Here is a 19,673-nt window from a genome sequence, read left to right as displayed (position 1 = left end):
AAATGAAGAAAATGGCACATTAATACAAAAAATATATTTTCTATTAATGTAGAACATTTGCACATGCACAAAAAGAGTGGTGAGAATATGAATTTAAAAAAAAAACTTCCCAGCTACTCTACTAATGACTAATACAAATTCTCCTTCAAAACTGATCAACAGAAACAATGATCCATGTTCACCTGACAGGGAGTGACAGAGTTTACACCTGCAGAACAGCAAACACATCCCAATCAATTTAAGACTTGGGAGTGACAAGAAAAGCATTACTTTATTCCTTATCTTTTCAAGGTATAATATCTTCAACTATTTCTCCAACAAAATGATTTAACTGCCACAGGTCTCCCATACTAATAACTAAACTTAAAAGCATTAGAAAATTTCATATAGAAATCTGATAGCCATAAAAAGTTATACACGTCGGCAACTGCTGACAAAACCAGAATCAGTTTTTGAAAACACAGTTTTTCCTGAAATGTATTAACCTCTTCCTAAAGATGCAGAAGAGTTCTCTTTGTTTGAATATAAGTTTCCTTTCTGCTTTATGGGAACATTCTAAATTAATGAAGGATCTAATTACTTGGGGGTGTTTTTCCCCTACTTATAAGTAAATAAGTAATACCTTTTTCTAAAGTAATCCATCCTATAGATCTTATAAGAACTTTTGTTTTTGGTGGGTTTTTGTGTTTGTTTGTTTCTTTTGTTTTCTGGCTGCACTGAGCGGCCTGTGGGATCTTAGTTTCCCAACCAAGGATCGAACCCGGGCCCTCGGTAGTGAAAGCACGGAGTCCCAACCACTGGACTGCCAGGGAATTCCCTTACAAGAACTTTTGGAAACTGAAAGATTTAGATAGTTTGTGACAACTTCTTTATGAACTTTAGTCTTCTGTGGTACGTGTCAGGTTGTTTTCAGAGGACAATAAGATTCAATACAACCAGAATACTAAACAGATACTCCTTCAGGGCAAATAAAAGTGCAGACATCAAGCACAAACACTCAATTATAATAAAAGTCTTTCAACTTCAGTTTCAGTGAAAGCTGACCTACTTGAAGACAGAACTATAAACAATCATGTTCTCTCCACAATGCTGTAGATCAGTTCATCAATCACTCTTAACTTTCAAAACGCAAAGCACACATCAACTTCCAAAAGTCTAAAATAGGTTCACTTACACCTTTCGTTGCTGACCCTCACTGTCTTCTCTTGAATTGTAAACTTAACTTCAACTTTATGAACAACTACGTGAATCTTAAGGAACAAACTTCATAATTTATAAAAATGCAAGTAATCAAAATTTATGTACCAATTTACATAAAGCAAAAGCAACATGCACATGGAGCAAAAGTTCATAAACTATTTCTTAAATAAAAGTTACATAAGAAAAGGAACAGCCTATTACCCACCAAAAGGGTTACTAGAGTAATAATATGAGCAGTAAGATTGGTGGCTAAGGAATCCCAGACAGTTATGGCTGCGAACTGTTGTCCTGGGTTGCGAAAGCATTAAACAGAAAGAAAATCAACCCTCTGAATAATGGACACATCTTTTAAAACATGAAATAAGTTCAATGACCAGGTCACATGACTATACAAAATAATACTGGGCAAACATTTGAAATTTACTTTCCATTATACTCTTATTTAATGAATGACACTCTGGATGAAAAGAAACGAAAGAACACGAGTGAATCATGGAAAAAAGAATCTCTGGTTTACCAAAAATCATTTATTTCTTCATGTTAAAAAAGTGCTAATAGCCTATAATATTAAAAATCATTCAATGTCAAGTTTATTTATTTTTCTATTTGTAATTCTGAAAATTGACGTTTTGAGATGATGAAAGCCAAAGACTTGAAGAATATGATGCCACATTCCTGTTGACAATATTATTCCATATTATGTTAAAAGTAAGGTAGATTAATTTTAAGAAACTGACTATTCTTAACAAATCAGCTCATGGGAGTTTAAAAATGAAATCCCATTCTTCAGAATGTATAAAATATAGGGCTTTCCCTGGTGGTGCAGTGGTTGAGAGTCCACCTGCCGATGCAGGGGACACGGGTTCATGCCCCGGTCCGGGAGGATCCCACATGCTGTGGAGCGGCTGGGCCCGTGAGCCATGGCCGCTGAGCCTGCGCGTCCGGAGCCTGTGCTCCACAACGGGATAGGCCACAACAGTGAGAGGCCCACATACCGCAAAAAAAAAAAAAAAGAATGTATAAAATATATTAACTATTCACACTCACTAACTGCTGCTGAGCTCCTCACGACCGTTAAAAAGTTGGCACAAAAAAAAAGTTGGCACTAAAATACTCTACTCCCTTGGTCTAAACACTCTCTGTGTCTTGTTTACTTTGTCTAACTTCCATTCATCCTCCAAGAGAAAGTGCAGCCTTCACCTGCTTCCGGATCTTCTCCTGACAGCATCACCACACCGCTAAGTTAGGTGTCCCCATAACCCTCTATGCTTATCTCCATCAGACACTCAGCACATTGAAGGGTACTGGTCTCTTCTCATTCTCCCCAACTGGACTATCAGCAACTAACCTAAGTGTAAGGGCCTGACTTACGGGTCTTTGTATCACAAGTGTTGAACACAGTGCCCCGCCTGCAGGACAGTGATCAGACCACTTTTTGTGTCAATTTTTTGCATGAATTAAATGTGAAAGAACATTTAGAAAATGCTTACCCTGTGCCTGGTACATAGTATACACATGCTCAATTTGTTTGTGGATTTATATAGATATTATTACAGATTATATAGATTTATTATGGATAAATGTTTACTAAGGAAATAAGGCTTAATTAAACCTATTTCTTAAAATTGACAAAACAGAAGTTTTGCCTTGTTTTATAAAATAACAAAGATCTTAACTCAGTCAATAAAAGACTGGCTATTAATAATAATGAAAAAATAGTAACTATATATTTTCAACTTTACTGATAGAAATTTCTAAAATATTATTATTTTATTATATTATTTAGAACTCTGTGGAAAGAACAGGGCTACATAATTCAAATGATGACAGTACATAATTCAAATGATGACTTAAAGTAAACAAAGTATACTGCAAGTGGCATGATTCCAATTAATTATGACAAGTATGTCTAGATAAAGCTAAAACCTGGGCTTCCCTGGTGGCACAGTGGTTAAGAATCCACCTGCCAATGCAGGGGACACAGGTTCGATCCCTGGTCTGGGAAGCTCCCACATGCCGTGGAGCAACTAAGCCCATGCGCCACAACTACTGAGCCTGCGCTCTAGAGCCCGCGAGCCACAACTACTAAAGCCCACGTGCCTAGAGCCCGTGCTCCACAACGAGAAGCCACCACAATTAGAAGCCTGCGCACCGCAACGAAGAATAGCCCCCACTCGCTGCAAATAGAGAAAGCCTGCGTGCAGCAACGGAGACCCAACTCAGCCAAAAATCAATCAATTTATTTAAAAAAAAAAAAAAAAAGCTTAAGCCTACGGATGAACGTTAACTAATCTGGTGCAATTTTTTTTTTTTAACTTTAAAAGTTGAATTAGGGCTTCCAGGGTAGCACAGTGGTTAAGAATCCGCCTGCCAACAGAGGGGACACGGGTTCGAGCCCTAGTCCGGGAAGATCCCACATGCCGCAGAGCAACTAAGCCTGTGCGCCACAACTACTGAGCCTGCGCTCTAGGGCCTGCGAGCCACAACTACTGAGGAGCCTGCATACCACAACTACTGAAGCCCACGCACCTAGAGCCCGTGCTCCGCAACAAAAGAAGCCACCCCATTGAAGAGTGGCCCCCACTCACCGCAACTAGAGAAAGCCCTCACGCAGCAACAAGGACCCAAGGCAGCCAAAAAAAAATTGAACTACCACCAGTAAAAATGAAGAGAAGAACTTCTCCAAATTATTTAAAACTATATTCCCAAATGCTAAGCAATAACAAAGGCTAAGAAAGAAATATTAAATTTAAAGGAAAGCCTCAATATGAGAAATTCTCTTTACCTATAGGCAATCGATTCTTTTTATTTGCTGGAGTGGTTGCTGGAGACAGCTGAGGAGTACTGTAGGGAGTCATTTCCAAACTGCTGCTTTTTCCTGGCTTTGCCTGGGGTAGGTTTGCCAATAAATTGTCAAGAGCCATTCTATCTTCTCTCAGTTGATCTCCAGACATCACACTCTTCATAAAATTCACCTGGCAAAAGTAAAAGGGCATTTAGCTTATGAAATCAATTTTTCAAACACAATATACACAATGTACTCATCTAGGACTCTGCCCATGTTCAGATAAATGACTTTTGAGAAAGTCCTATTAAAGAATAAAGCCATTACCAGAGTAATAAGCTGACTGTAGGTTATATAAACTACAGTTCTGCTCAACCCTTCCAGAAGATTAACAGAGGACATAGGCGGGGTCTCCACTGCACGGCCTCCAATCACCACATCAAGGAAAGCAGCAACACAGCTCTGTCCAAACAGGAGAAAAAAATCACAGTGAAATACTTCCTCTTTAAAGTAAGGGAACAGGGACTTCTCTGGTGGCGCAGTGGTTAAGAATCCACCTGCCAATGCAGGGGACATGGGTTTGAGCCCCGGTCTGGGAAGGTCCCACATGCCGTGGAGCAACTAAGCCTGTGCACCACAACTACTGAGCCTGTGCTCTAGAGCCTGCAGGTCACAACTACTGAGCACACATGCCACAACTTCTGAAGCCCGTGTGCCTAGAGCCCATGCTCCACAACAAGAGAAGCCACCACAATGAGAAGCCCACGCACCACAATGAAGAGTAGCCCCTGCTCGCTGCAACTAGAGAAAGCCTGTGTGCAGCAACAAGGACCCAACACAGCCAAAAATAAATAAATAAATAAATTTATTAAAAATAAATAAAGGGAATAAAATTTCTGATTGAGGTGGACAAGCATATAGAAAGTTTTTCTTCTTGAAAATTATACTAAACCCAACATTTAAAAAAATTAAACTCTCTATGAACTGATGTAAAATAATCTCCAAGATATTCTGGTATATGAAACAAACATGAGGCAGACAGTGCACACAGTCCTACCATTCGTAATTAGGAAAATATATTAGGAATTTGCTTGTACACATACAGACTTCTTGAAGGACACACAAAAGATTGATAACATGAAGAACATTTAGGGAGGAAATGAAGGTTAGAGATCAGAAGTGGAAGGGAAACTTCACTATCTAACCTTTGAATTTTAGGTTGAATGTACAGCCTACTCAAAGTATGATAAATTAAATTTTTTTATTTTTTAAAATATTTATTTATTTGGCTGCGCCAGGTCTTTAGTTGCGGCACACAGAATCTTCACTGTGGTGTGTGGGATCTTTTAGTTGCAGCATGTGAGATCTTTAGTTGTGGCATGTATGCAGGATCTAGTTCCCCCACCAGGGATCGAACCCAGGCCCCCTGCATAGGGAGCGTGGAGTCTTAACCACCGGACCACCAGGGAAGTCCCTTAAATTTTTATTCAGTTATACCAACTGAACAATGCTATGTTAACTTATGAAATACACTTAAAATTATACATTTATTGCTGATTCATATATTCACAGCCTTGATTTAGTGACAATTTTTTTAAATCAAACTTTTTTTTTTTTTAATTTTATTTATTTTTTGGCTACGCTGGGTCTTCGTTGCTGCGCGCAGGCTTTCTCTAGTTGCGGTGAGCGAGGGCTACTCTTCGTTGCAGTGCGTGGGCTTCTCATTGCGGTGGCTTCCCCTGCTGTGGAGCATGGGCTCCAGGTGCGCAGGCTTCAGTAGGCTTAGGTGCTCCGCAGCATGTGGGACCTTCCTGGACCAGGGCTCGAACCCATGTCCCCTGCATTGGCAGGTGGATTCTTAACCACTGCAACACCAGGGAAGGCCCTAAATCAAACTTTTAAAAATAATCTTAATAGCTCTTTGGCTCTCATTACAACGGCATCTCCTCAACATTTCTATAAGTGAGAATTAGTAATCTTTTTTTTAATTGAAGTATAATTGGTATTTATATATATATTTTTTGAGAATTAGTAATCTTTGATGACATCTTCCTTTATTTTCTTAATTAATTTTTATTGGAGTATAGTTGCTTTACAATGCTTTGTTAGTTTCTGCTGTACAGCAAAGTGAATCTGCTATACAGATGACATCTTTCTTTAAATGCTGCTGATCCAACACTGTATCCTCTATAGCCAAACCAAGGGTAATTGAAAAGAATATTTAGTTTACACATCACCTAGGGACAAGATTTAATAAGGAGAATAGTTAGGTTCACTAATACTTCAGCAGAACCTTCTATAAACAGTACTTCACACGACATAGTATTCACTCTTACTTTGTCAAATTTTCCAAGGCTGCTCTTTGTCCGGGGATCTCCCTCTTCGGAGCCAGTCATTGCTAATTGCTGCAAAAGGCGGCCAACCTGCAACCCAGAGCAGAGGTGGGAAGACATAGGCTGTAGACACTTACACAGTCCTCACTGTGAAAGCACTTCCATTCCATTCTATAAATCTATTTCATAAGAATATTAACACACTAAAGGGATAACTAATAAGAACCTGCTGTATAAAAAAAATAAATAAAATTAAATTAAAAAAAAAAAAGGAATATTCACACCACCTGACCAGGCATACAAAATAGGATCCCAAATAAAATGTGCATCTTGTCTATGTCAGCTTTTACTATATTTTATTACATTTAGGCTGAGTTATAAAGAATAAGTAGAAAATTTTGCTTTGTCTTTAATTCATATTATTACAACATTAGGAAATGAAGGTACACACCTTTGTTTCTGCTGCTGTACTTTTCATGTTTAGAAATTTAATTAATTTGTAAAAGCTGACTGAAACTAGCTCAAGTTATTAAGTACTTTTCCCTATAGTTCATAAAGTACTCAAGGTAAATTTTTTTTCTAGACTTAAAAGCAAAGAATTCCTTCAGAACATAAGCTGTTTTGAAAGTAAATATTAATTCACAGAGCCAGTTCCTTACTGCCAAAAGTGAACTGTGAATCTACTCTCTCTAAAGACACTTTGCTGGAAGTTATTATCATACAGCATCATCTTCATACCTAGGACAATCCCCCCTTTCACTCCTTTTGAAAAGATGTGATTCAACCTCCAATGGAATAACAAAAATAAAACTATAACAACATTATCATAAGAATAAATTTAGTGTTTCAGAGATGATAAAAAATTTTTATTTCAGGGATGTCTATATAGTTAATTTCTAAACACCCCAATATGATAGAACTGATCATGAAAAAAAGCTTATCATTAAAAAAAAAAAGTCATCCAAAGATAAGACATATTCTATTCCAAATAAACTCTGTCTCTTCCTCACAGTATTTCTAGGGATAAGATATAATTAAAAGAATCCCTTAAGACATAATAACATGATTTCAGTAGTTCAGATGATTAGGGAAAAAAGCACTAACATAGATCCAAAAATCCTCTTTCTGAAACTTTTAGTTCCAGAGGAGTTTCAGATTTCAAAATTTGGAGATTTTAGAAAGGTTGGTTACTGCATACATGTAACATGTCTAGTACTTAGGCTGGCTTCCTATAATCAGATATATTAACATTCCTTCAGCAAAACATGAATATTCATGAACTAATAGCCTCATATTAGTTCAGGTTAGGTTTTGTTACCAAGTGAAGTATAAAAGACACTCAATCTTCAATCATTCTGGAGTTTGAAATCATGGGAAAGGGGTAAGGGCATGTTCTAGAAAATCAAATTCAACTATGCATTCAAGTGTATGAGGACTCCATTTAAAAACCAGCACAATGTAAGAAGCAAATATTTAGGACAGTTTGGGGAAAAGGAATGGTAAGAATATATGAATAATGTCACCATATTTTTTGTTCCCACTCCCACTGCCCAATCAACTGACTTTAAACTGAATGCCTAGCAAAAGCATACCTGCATCAGATTAAATCTTGCCACCTCATTAATTGGAGCATCAGAAATTATTCCATACTGTTCTGGATTGACAACCGCAGGACAAATGAAGCAGGCCAACAGGAGGTCAGTACACATTGCTCTGACCTCCCCAACTTCCAGTCTATCTACACAGGAGAGAGTTTTGTACATCTGTGACACAATCCATCTCAAACTATGTGGAAAGCAGTATGTGTTCTGTTTGAGATAACCAATAAATTTGTTCACCAAAGCCACTAGTTTGGCCTCGTTCGAATCCACCATCTCTTGAACCTTTTGCCTGAATCTATCTGAGCCTTTCTCTCCAAAGAGCTTTTCCTGTTGAGACGGGGAGAACCTCTCAATTAGCTTGTTTGGGTCTGTTTCCAGGTGATCCTCATCTTCAACAAGCAGCTGCATGATTGGCTCATGTAAAGTTGCTGTGAGGAAAAGTTTGGCAGAAAACAGTCCTTCAGAAAAAAGTTTAAATAAGATGCTGAAGGCACAAGTTCCTCTCCTCAAAAGTCGCCTGGGGTTGTCACTTTCTTTAAGTTCAAATTCAATCAAGTATCTCAACACCTGAAGGAGGTAGCTTTCATCTTCTTGCATAATGCAGTTGCCATAGAGAGAGGTAAAAACTGTGTAAATAACACTTTGTGTGTTCTCCTGATTAAGTTTCTCTCCGGCAACCAAAGAGGAGGCAATAAGACGAGGATTTTCCCTTAATCGACTTAAGAATTCTCCATAAGCAGTCTCCTGAAATCCCAACTGCTTATACCCATCAACAAACTGTGTATCTTCCAAAATCTTGGCATGTTGGCAACATTCAGCAGGGGAAGCTTCAGCACTAAAAAACAAGCAAAGAGGCAAAATAATAAAGTTAACAACAATAATAATATACTATACTAAAACATGGAAATGTGAGGTGATGATAGTCATGGCAATGAGATCACTCAGAATTGCTAAAATCTTTTAGACCACCAGCATCTAAATGTGTAAAGAAAGTCATAACCAAAAAGTAGGACAAATTCTTCATATTAAGTCAGGTTCAATGAAAAGTATTGAGAAATAACCATTATTCTGACTTGTATCATTGAAGATCAGTCCTGCCTCTTTCTGAACTTCATATACATGGACTCATACAGTATGTACTCTTCTATGTCTGACTTCTTTTCTTGACAGTATACCACAGCACCACTATTTCTAGACTTAAAAACTGCTTCTTGGAACAACAGAACAATCAGGTATTAACACAGTGAAAAATGAGGTTTCTAAAACTGAAAAGTAGATATACGATAGCAAAACACGCAAATGTATATATTAAATAATATTAGGAGAAAAGCAGAACACAAGATAATTTACTCTCTACAATAATACAATTTTATATAATGCCAAGGTACAAAATTAACTGGTACGGTATAAAATATTAATGCATAAGTTATAATTCTCTACAACTGTGCTTATGTTAATAGGTTAATTAAGCAAAATAAGCAAAGACTCACCATCGAGATGCTGATTTAAAATATCTTAAACCATGCACTTTGTTGGAAATAGATTTGTTTATTTGCAGTTAGCAATTATTAACTGCTATAAGCAGAATTATGGTGGTTTATAACAACTAAGACCTCAAAACCTTTTCTTTACCTGGTTATAATAAGCCGATCCAAATTAATTCTCTGCTGCTTAGCGATCCACGCTGTACGATACAACTTTTCAGCTGTCTTAAGTACATCTGCATTGAGCCTCTGAATGAGCTGTTTCTCAGAGTTTACATACAAGCGTTCCTGCTTGAGGTGATGGGCCAGAGTATGAATATCTAGCTTCACCATCTTCAAATGTGGAGAAGGTACAAAGGCTGATCACTAAGAGCAAAAAGAAAAAATTTTTATGTCACTTAAATTGTTTTCCAAAAACCAAAGAGGGTAGGAGAACACATTAAATATTAGGCTACATTTAGTATCATGGTTAGCTCTAGTTTTAAAATAATCTATCTCTCTATATATTTTACAACAGAAGCATTATAGGTTCAGTACAGAAAAACTGGTAAATACAGATAAGCAAAAAAAAAAAAAAGGAAGAAAAAGAGAAAAGCTCTTAATAAGGCCAGTGCTCAGAGGCAGCCACTGTAAATACCTTGCATGTATCCTTCAAGTCGCGTGTCTACAAAAACAGAAACATAGATCAATGGAACAAGATAGAAAGCCCAGAGATAAACCCACGCACCTATGGTCAACTAATCTATGACAAAGGAGGCAAAGATATACAATGGAGAAAAGACAGTCTCTTCGATAAGTGGTGCTGGGAAAACTGGACAGCTACATGTAAAAGAATGAAATTAGAACACTCCCTAATACCATACACAAAAATAAACTCAAAATGGATTCGAGACCTAAATGTAAGACCGGATACTATAAAACTCTTAGAGGAAAACACAGGAAGAACACTCTTTGACATAAATCACAGCAAGATCTTTTTTGATCCACCTGCTAGAGTAATGGAAATAAAAACAAAAATAAACAAATGGGACCTAATGAAATTTCAAAGCTTTTGCACAGCAAAGGAAACCATAAACAAGACGAAAAGACAACCCTCAGAATGGGAGAAAATATTTGCAAACGAATCAATGGACAAAGGATTAATCTCCAAAATATACAACGAGCTCATGCAGCTCAATATTAAAGAAACAAACAACCCAATCCAAAAATGGGCAGAAGACCTAAATAGACATTTCTCCAAAGAAGACATACAGATGGCCAAGAAGCACATGAAAAGCTGCTCAACATCACTAATTATTAGAGAAATGCAAATCAAAACTACAATGAGGTATCACCTCGCACCAGTTAGAATGGGCATCATCAGAAAATCTACAAACAACAAATGCTGGAGAGGGTGTGGAGAAAAGGGAACCCTCTTGCACTTTTGGTGGGAACGTAAATTGATACAGCCACTATGGAGACCAGTATGGACATTCCTTAAAAAACTAAAAATAGAATTACCATATGATCCAGCAATCCCACTACTGCCCATATACCCAGAGAAAACCATAATTCAAAAAGACACATGCACCACAATGTTCACTGCAGCACTATTTACAACAGCCAGGTCATGGAAGCAACCTAAATGCCCATCGACAGACAAACGGATAAAGAAGTTGTGGTACATATATACAATGGAATATTACTCAGCCATAAAAAGGAACGAAATTGCGTCATTTGTTGAGACATGGATGGATCTAAAGACTGTCATACAGAGTGAAGTAAGTCAGAAAGAGAAAAACAAATATCGTATATTAACGCATGTATGTGGAACCTAGAAAAATGGTACAGATGAACATTTGCAGGGCAGAAGTTGAGACACAGATGTAGAGAACAAACGTGTGGATGCCAAGGGGGGAAAACCGTGGTGGGGTGGGGACGGTGGTGTGCTGAATTGGGCGATTGGGATTGACATGTATACACTGATGTGTATGAAATGGACTAATAAGAACCTGCAGTATAAAAAAAAATCAAAAACAAATACTAACCCTTCTTTGGGTTATTTGTATGGAAATATGTTAATATAAATGTTTCAGACATTACATGAAATTTCTAAAAATCTTATATGTTCTGGTATAATGTTATAAGTCATAATTCTAGTTATTACTTTAAAATGTATATCTCAGAAATAACTAAATTTCCTTGTCAATTTCAAAAAAAAAAAAAAAAAAGTCCCGTGTCTATTTATCAACACTGGACTTTCCTTGCCTGCTCTCTTTCACACTGCAATCAATCAACATAGCCTGTTGACTCTTTCTTCAAAACACATCTCACCACCTCCATCATCATCTCTCACCCAAAGGTCTCTAACCACCGCTTCCTAACTGAACTCCTGCTTCATTTCTTGTACTACAGGAGTATCTACATAGCATAGAACATCCTTTAAATTTAAGTCAGACCACTTCATTCCCCCACTAGAAGCTGTCCAAAGGCTTATTTTACACTTAGAATGAAATCTGAAAGTCCCACATGATCTAACCCTGCTATTCCTCCAACCTCATCTCCTGCCATTCTAACTCCTGCTCACACAGCTCCAGACACACTGGCCTCCTCTTGAACAGATCAAGCATGCCCCTTCCTCAAAGCCTCTGCATTTGCTGAACCCTCTCCCTGGAAGGCTATTCCTCCAGATGCCTTTGCAAGGCTGGTACCTTTAATTCATTCAGGTCTCTGCTCAAATGTCTATTTAGAAAGGCCTTCTAAAACAAATCATTCTAAAACAGAAAATATCACTTCCTATTCCCTCTTCTGGCTTTTCTTTTTTTCTTTTAAAAAGCACTTGCCCCAACCCAGCATGGGTTGTTGTTACATGCATGTTCATCATGCTTAGAGTATGGCTGCCCCACTGAAAGGCAAGGGCCGCCAAGGCCAAGATTTGTCTGTTTTGTCGACTTACTGCTGTAATTTCAGGGCTGAGGAGAGGGCTTGGTTCACAGCAGGAGTTGAATAAGTATTTGCCAAATGAATGAATGAAATCACACAATTCTTGTTTATCTAGTAGCTAAACAAACTGATAAAAATAGCACACATATTTTAAAGCATTATTATTTAAGCTATACCCTTGAAGCTAGAATGCCTGCCAGACCACAATCATTTTATCTCAGCAACAGAAGCGTTTGTGGGCCAAATAGCAGAATACAACATTGTGTCGAGGCAGCAGTCACTAAGTTAGAAAAATGCTTCTCATTAAGAATTAAACATTAGGGGTGGGGAAGGAAAGGACTGGGAGTTTGGGATTAGCAGATGCAAACTATTACATATAGGATGGATAAACAGGTCCTACTGTATAGCACAGGGAACTATATTCAATATCCTGTGATAAACCATAATGGAAAAGAATATGAAAAGGGATATATATATATATATATGTATAACTGAGTCACTTTGCTGTACAGCAGAAATTAAACACAACATTGTAAATCAACTATACTTCAATAAAAAATTTTTAAAAAGAATTAAACATGATTATATACTTAAAAACTGCTATGAGAGTAAAGCTTTAAATGTTCTCACCATAGTAACAAGAAAATGGTAATTACATGAGGTGAAGGATGTGTTAACAAACCCTACTGTGGTAAACATTTTGCAATATATGTGTACCAAATCATTATTATATGACTTAAACTTACACAATGTTACATGTCAATTATAGTTCAATAAAGTTAGAAAAAAAGTTGTCCCAGCCAATCAGATTCATAGTGGATTTATTTGGAATTGATAAAATACAATTTGTAGTGAATTCAGATTCTGAAAGAGGTGACAACCTAGCTCACAGAACTCTCAATATGTTTACAGATCCAATGAAAATATGTTCACATATATGAAATAAATATTTTTGGTGCTAAGACTAAAAGAAAGAGTTAAACATATGGTAGCAGATGGAAATATATTTAAAGCCATCTTATTTAAAGAAATAGATTCAACAATTTTTAATTAAGTTTGATTACAGAAATTATTTTAATGAACTACTGATGACTAGAAAAGTTTCAGATATTATCATCTAACTTGAATTTAACTGCTTTAAAAACTTTCTTGTACCTTATCAATTCCCTAGCAAACTATACAAAGCTATTATTCCAAGTCTCCTGTATTAAAACCCTCAGAGTGCTTTCCTCTCAAAAGGTTTAAATATGTCTACTTCACCAAGGTGATTCACTATTAACTCACAAAAGCATCCGAGTACATTCAAAAAAATTGGTGCCATACATACATATATAATCTTATTAACTCAGCCTAAACAAAACACATATGACTTTGCAGACTTTCATGAGGGAATTCTAACATCCTCTAGGGGGCTCTAAATCCACAGACTAAGAACAGAATCACTGAACAAATGGTTGTAACTATGAGAAATATTATAGTTAATGAAAATAGTACTGAAATGGGCTCTTAAAGATCTGTATGCTTTGGGGACTTCCCTGGTGGTCCAGTGCAGGGCGTGCAGGTTCGATCCCTGGTCAGGGAGCTAAGATCTCATGCCTCACAGCCAAAACCCCAAAACATAAAACAGAAGCAATACTGTAACAAATTCAATAAAGACTTTAAAAATGGTCCACATCAAAAAATCTTTAAAAAAAAGATTTGGGGGCTTCCCTGGTGGCGCAGTGGTTGAGAGTCTGCCTGCCAATGCAGGGGACACGGGTTCGTGCCCCGGTCCGGGAGGATCCCACATGCCGCGGAGCGGCTGGGCCCGTGAGCCATGGCCGCTGAGCCTGTGCGTCCAGAGCCTGTGCTCCGCAACGGGAGAGGCCACAACAGTGAGAGGCCCGCGTACTGAAAAAAAAAAAAAAAGATCTGTATGGTTCATTAATTAGTTCTGTTACCTTGGGTATATAATGCATATTCTGTGAACCTCAGGGGTTTTTTCATCCATAAAATGTGGACACAGTATCTACATTTATTTTGTGCCTGGCATGAGCAACATATTAGGTACTAGGGATACAAAAAAAGGATAAAATCTAGTATGTATTCTCAAGGACTTCCTAATCTAATAAAACGAGTTAGACACACAAGCAAATGGCTTCCCCAAAATGTTATGGGTATAATGCTATGGCTGAATGAAGGCTGTACAATGTAGAGTACAGACAAAAGAGAAGGAATGACTGAGGAGTTAGGTACCTGTGCCTAGTCTTAAAAGACAAGTATGGGGGTGGGGGATAAGTATTTGCCAGACATAAAGAGGATAATTGGTAGGGGTAGACTTCTAGATACAGGCAGCCAATCAAGCAAAGGCACAGAAGTGTGTGATTCAGTACATTCAGAGAACTACACATGGCTTGCTACAGTTTGGGGGCATGTTTTGTGTGTGTTAAGAGTGAGGCAGGGGGTAGGGGAGGAAATGTATAATGAGATAAGGCTACAGAGACCTAACGTACACAGAAGCCAGTGTTAAGAAACTGGGACTGAGGGCTTCCCTGGTGGCGCAGTGGTTGAGAGTCCGCCTGCCAATGCAGGGGATACGGGTTCGTGCCCCGGTCCGGGAAGATCCCACATGCCGTGGAGCGGCTGGGCCCGTGAGCCATGGCGGCTGAGCCTGCGCATCCGGAGTCTGTGCTCCGCAACGGGAGAGGCCACAACAGTGAGAGGCCGGCGTACAGCAAAAAAAAAAAAAAAAAAAAAAAACAAAAAACTGGGACTGGACTTCTCTGATGGCACAGCAGTTAAGAATCTGCCTGCCAATGCAGGGGACACAGGTTCGATCCCTGGTCCAGGAAGATCCCACACACCATGGAGCAACTAAGCCCATGCTCCACAACTACTGAGCCTGCGCTCTAGAGCCCACCCACGAGCCACAACTACTGAAGCCCGCACGCCTAGAGCCCATGCTCTGCAACAAGCTACTGCACTGAGAAACCCACGCACCACAACGAAGAGTAGCCCCTGCTTGCTACAACTAGAGGAAGCCCGCGCAGAGTAACGAAGACCCAACACAGCCAAAAATTAATTAATTAATTTAAAAAAAAAACAAACTGGGACTTTGCACTGTGGGAGATGGGAAAAGAGTTTAAACGGATTAACATAATTAAATTTACATTTAAGAACATAAACTTTGGCAGTAAAGAAAAAGATGAGGTGGTTTGGATGGAACTAGATGAAGAAAGACTAAGAAATTGTTGATAGGCAAGAACCACTGGCATTTTTCACAGAACTAGAACAAAAAAATTCACAATTTGTATGGAAACACAAAAGACCCCGAATAGCCAAAGCAATCTTGAGAAAGAAAAACGAAGCTGGAGGAATCAGGCTCCCTGACTTCAGACTATTCTACAAAGCTACAGTAATCAAGACAGTATGGTACTGGCACAAAAACAGAAATATAGATCAATGGAACAGGATAGAAAGCCCAGAGATAAACCCACGCACATATGGTCACTTTACCTTTGATAAAGGAGGCAAGAATATACAATGGAGAAAAGACAGCCTTTTCAATAAGTGGTGCTGCGAACACTGGACAGCTACACGTAAAAAAATGAAATTAGAACACTCCCTAACACCACACACAAAAATAAACTCAAAAGAGATTAAAGACCTAAATGGGGTTTCCCTGGTGGCACAGTGGTTGGGAGTCCGCCTGCCGATGCAGGGGACACGGGTTTGTGCCCCGGACCGGGAAGATCACACATGCCGCGGAGCGGCTGGGCCCGTGAGCCATGGCCGCTGAGCCTGCGTGTCCTGAGCCTGTGCTCCGCAATGGGAGAGGCCACAACAGTGAGAGGCCCGCGTACCACACACACACAAAAAAGACCTAAATGTAAGGCCACTATGAGTCTGTCATACAGAGTGAAGTAAGTCAGAAAGAGAAAAACAAATACCGTATGCTAACACATACATATGGAATCTAAAAAAAAAAAAGAAGGTCATGAAGAACTTAGGGGCAAGACGGGAATAAAGACGCAGATCTACTAGAGAATGGACTTGAGGACACGGGGAGGGGGAAGGGTAAGCTGGGACAAAGTGAGAAAGTGGCATGGACATATATACACTACCAAATGTAAAACAGATAGCTAGTGCGAAGCAGCCGCATAACACAGGGAGATCAGCTCGGTGCTTTGTGACCACCTGGAGGGGTGGGATAGGAAGGGTGGGAGGGAAGGAGACGCAAGAGGGAAGAGATATGGGGATATATGTATATGTATAACTGATTCACTTTGTTATAAAGCAGAAACTAACACACCATTGTAAAGCAATTATACTCCAATAAAGGTGTTAAAAACAAACAAACAAACAAACAAAAAAAGTAATGTTGCAGTGGCAATGGAAAGAACAGGACAAATCTGACAGATACTGGAGACAGAAAATAGATTTGCTGACACCTACACTAGGGGAAGGTGAGGTAGAAGTTTCCAACTCTGGTGACAAGGGTTGGGGGTGGTGTTATTCACCACAATTTCGTATCATATGAGAAAACACTTTATAAACTGAAAATTGTGCCTGGTATGGTTCTAAGAACTTTACACACTTAATCTTCATAACATCCCTCTGAGACAGGTACTTTGCCACAAAAGAAACTGAGGCTCAGGGATATTATGTAACTTACATAAGGCCACAGGGGTGAGAGGTGATAGAGCCAGTACACTATTATTATAGTCCTGATCTCTACAAGAATGACTCAGAAATCATGTGGTTACACAGATGAATTATTTTTGAGAGATGCACATTCAAGTACATAGAAGTAAATTGTTAGGATGTCTGGAACTCACTTGTATATGGCTCAAAAAAACTAAAAGCTTTTTTTTTTTTTTTTGAGGTACGCGGGCCTCTCACTGTTGTGGCCTCTCCCGTTACGGAGCACAGGCTCCAGACGCGCAGGCTCGGTGGCCATGGCTCACGGGCCCAGCCGCTCCGCGGCATGTGGGATCTTCCTGGACCGGGGCACGAACCCGTGTCCCCTGCATCGGCAGGCGGACTCTCAACCACTGCGCCACCAGGGAAGCCCTAAAAGCTTTTTTAAATGCAGCAAAATGTAAACCACTGTTGAATCTGGTTGGTGGATATATGGTGATCACGGTACCACCCTTCAACAGTTTCTGTAGGTTAGAATTTTTTCATTATAAAATGATAGAGGAAAATCCTTTAGAAATTCTCAAGCCGTATCCTTCTTGCTACCTTAATACAATTTAATTCAACAAATACGTTATTGACTTGTTGGAACCTAGCCAGGTCCCCTAATCTCAAGGAGTTCACAGTCTAATTACAACCAAAATGCTGTTCAAGATAGGATGCATAAAATGTTTCCAATGACATAGCAAAATATGAATCAATTTATGCAATTCAGAAATTAAAACCTTCAAATATAGCTTCACTTAAAAAAATTAACACATGAAAGTAATGCTCCACCTGATCTACATAAGAACTCACCTTCTAAACCCTTCAGCGGTCCCAAATGTCTTCAAAGACATTTTCATAAAGATATTTTACATAAGGGGACTTCCCTAGTGGTCCAGTGGGTAAGACTCTGCACTCTCATTGCAGGGGGCCTGGGTTTGATCCCTGGTGGGGGAACTAGATCCCGCATGCATGCCACAACTAAGAAGTCCAAATGCCGCAATGAAGATCCCATGTGCTACAACTGAGGCCCGGCACAGCCAAAATAAATATATATATTTTTTAAAAGATATTTTAAATAAACCCAGAACACTAGATAACTCGCTAAATTTTCTTTCTTTAATCAAGTTCATCAGACTATATGACCTACTACCCACCCCTGTTGCCATCATATACTATAGTCTCTCTCCTTCCTTCAACACCCCCAAACTCCAATGATCATTTGACCCTACCAAGACTTTCAAGCCATTAATCCTACCACCTTTTTTGCTAATCTTCACTCTCCTCCTGTCTCTGCTTCCTTCCTTACCCAGATAGCATAAACCCCATGGTCAATCATTATGATCACTGGCTGAATATACTCTCAATTTGCCCCCTCACTCGTCTAAACCTCAATCCCAGTTAAATCCAATGCGGGACTTCCCTGGCGATCCAGTGATTAAGACTTTGCCTTCCAATGCAGGGGGTGTGGGTTCGATCCCTGGTCAGGGAACCTAAATCCCACAGGCGTCAGGGCCAAAGAACCAAAACATAAAGCAGAAGCAATATTGTAACAAATTCAATAAAGACTTAAAAAAAAATGGTCCATATCCAAAAATCTTAAAGAAAAAAGAAAATGTTCTGCCTACTCCTAATTTATACCTGTGTATGAGAAAACCAACACACACAACCATGCTAAATATCACTTTAAACTCACGATCACAAGCCCTATACGAGCCCTTACTGATGCATGATACGCACACTATTACTTCCCCCGTCCATCCATCACTCCCCCACTCTCCCAGGCAACTAATTCATACCACCATCTCTCCTCAAATCTCCAGCCTCTTCCCCTCTCCTTATTCTCAGCTCCTTGCTTCCTACTTCACTGAGGAAACTGAAGCATCAGAAGAGATTTTCCTCAGGCTCCCTGCTTCAGTCTTTGCTCTCAGCCTACTCTCAACACAGCAGCCAGAGTGAGCCTGTGAAATTCTAAGTCAAATCACATCAGTCCTGTGCTCAAAATGCTCCAAAAGCTTCTTTTCTTGGCTTTCCATGGTCTGCCTCCATCCCCCCTACCTCTCTGACCTCACCTCCCATTACCAGAAGACCATACAACTTACCATCTAAACTAGGACACTACTGGGAGTGAAAGTGGACACTATTAATAATTTCATTGAGACAAGAGACATAAACAAGGACATACGACCACTCTCTTACCAGATCCCTCATTCACTCTGCTCCAGCCATATTCTCCAACATGCCAGGTATACTTGCACCCTAGTACCCTTGTACTTGCTCACCACCCAGGTCTCTCACTTCCTTTGGGTCTTATCAAGAGTCATCTTCTTCAGTGAGGTCTTTCTTGGTCACCCTACCTAAAATTCCAACCCCTGCCCTGCCACACACACATACTACCTCTCCCTGCTTTAGTTTTTCTTGTTAGCACTAGTCGTATTATACATTTCACTTATTTATCTTATGTACTGTCCATCTCCCCAAGAAAATGTAAACTCCCTACGAAGAGGGATATTTACCTAATTTCTTCCCTGCTCTATTCACACTGACTAGAATAGAACCCGTCACATCATGAGCATTCAGTAGTACACATTTGCTGAATGAATATATGAATGAAAAAGAGGTATTTCAATAAACTATTCACGTTAGAAACATCATAAGCAGAGGTAGAAATAACACAGGAGGAACA

At 39.1% G+C, this 19,673-nt stretch overlaps 1 protein-coding gene across 4 annotated transcripts in view; it reads right to left on the bottom strand.

Annotated features, from left to right (window-relative positions):
- The window catches only part of GAPVD1 (GTPase activating protein and VPS9 domains 1), a 70,111-nt gene that overhangs the window by 34,361 nt on the left and 16,077 nt on the right, over positions 1-19,673 (bottom strand). For 3 of the 4 annotated variants that reach the window (XM_065879653.1, XM_065879655.1, XM_065879654.1), the window contains exons 1-5: positions 9,552-9,736; positions 7,911-8,754; positions 6,322-6,408; positions 4,313-4,447; positions 3,986-4,175 (exon numbers count right to left, since the gene is read on the bottom strand). In XM_065879653.1, coding sequence (XP_065735725.1) covers positions 3,986-4,175; positions 4,313-4,447; positions 6,322-6,408; positions 7,911-8,754; positions 9,552-9,736 — 1,441 coding nt within the window. Of the gene's footprint in view, positions 1-3,985; positions 4,176-4,312; positions 4,448-6,321; positions 6,409-7,910; positions 8,755-9,551; positions 9,770-19,673 lie in introns of those variants that run through there. The other variant, XM_065879658.1, reaches the window with a different exon arrangement.

Source organism: Phocoena phocoena, chromosome 6 (assembly GCF_963924675.1).
Source record: "Phocoena phocoena chromosome 6, mPhoPho1.1, whole genome shotgun sequence".
NCBI lineage: Eukaryota > Metazoa > Chordata > Mammalia > Artiodactyla > Phocoenidae > Phocoena > Phocoena phocoena.
Note: the sequence above shows the minus strand (reverse complement) of the source record. Positions and strands in the feature narration are given on the sequence as shown.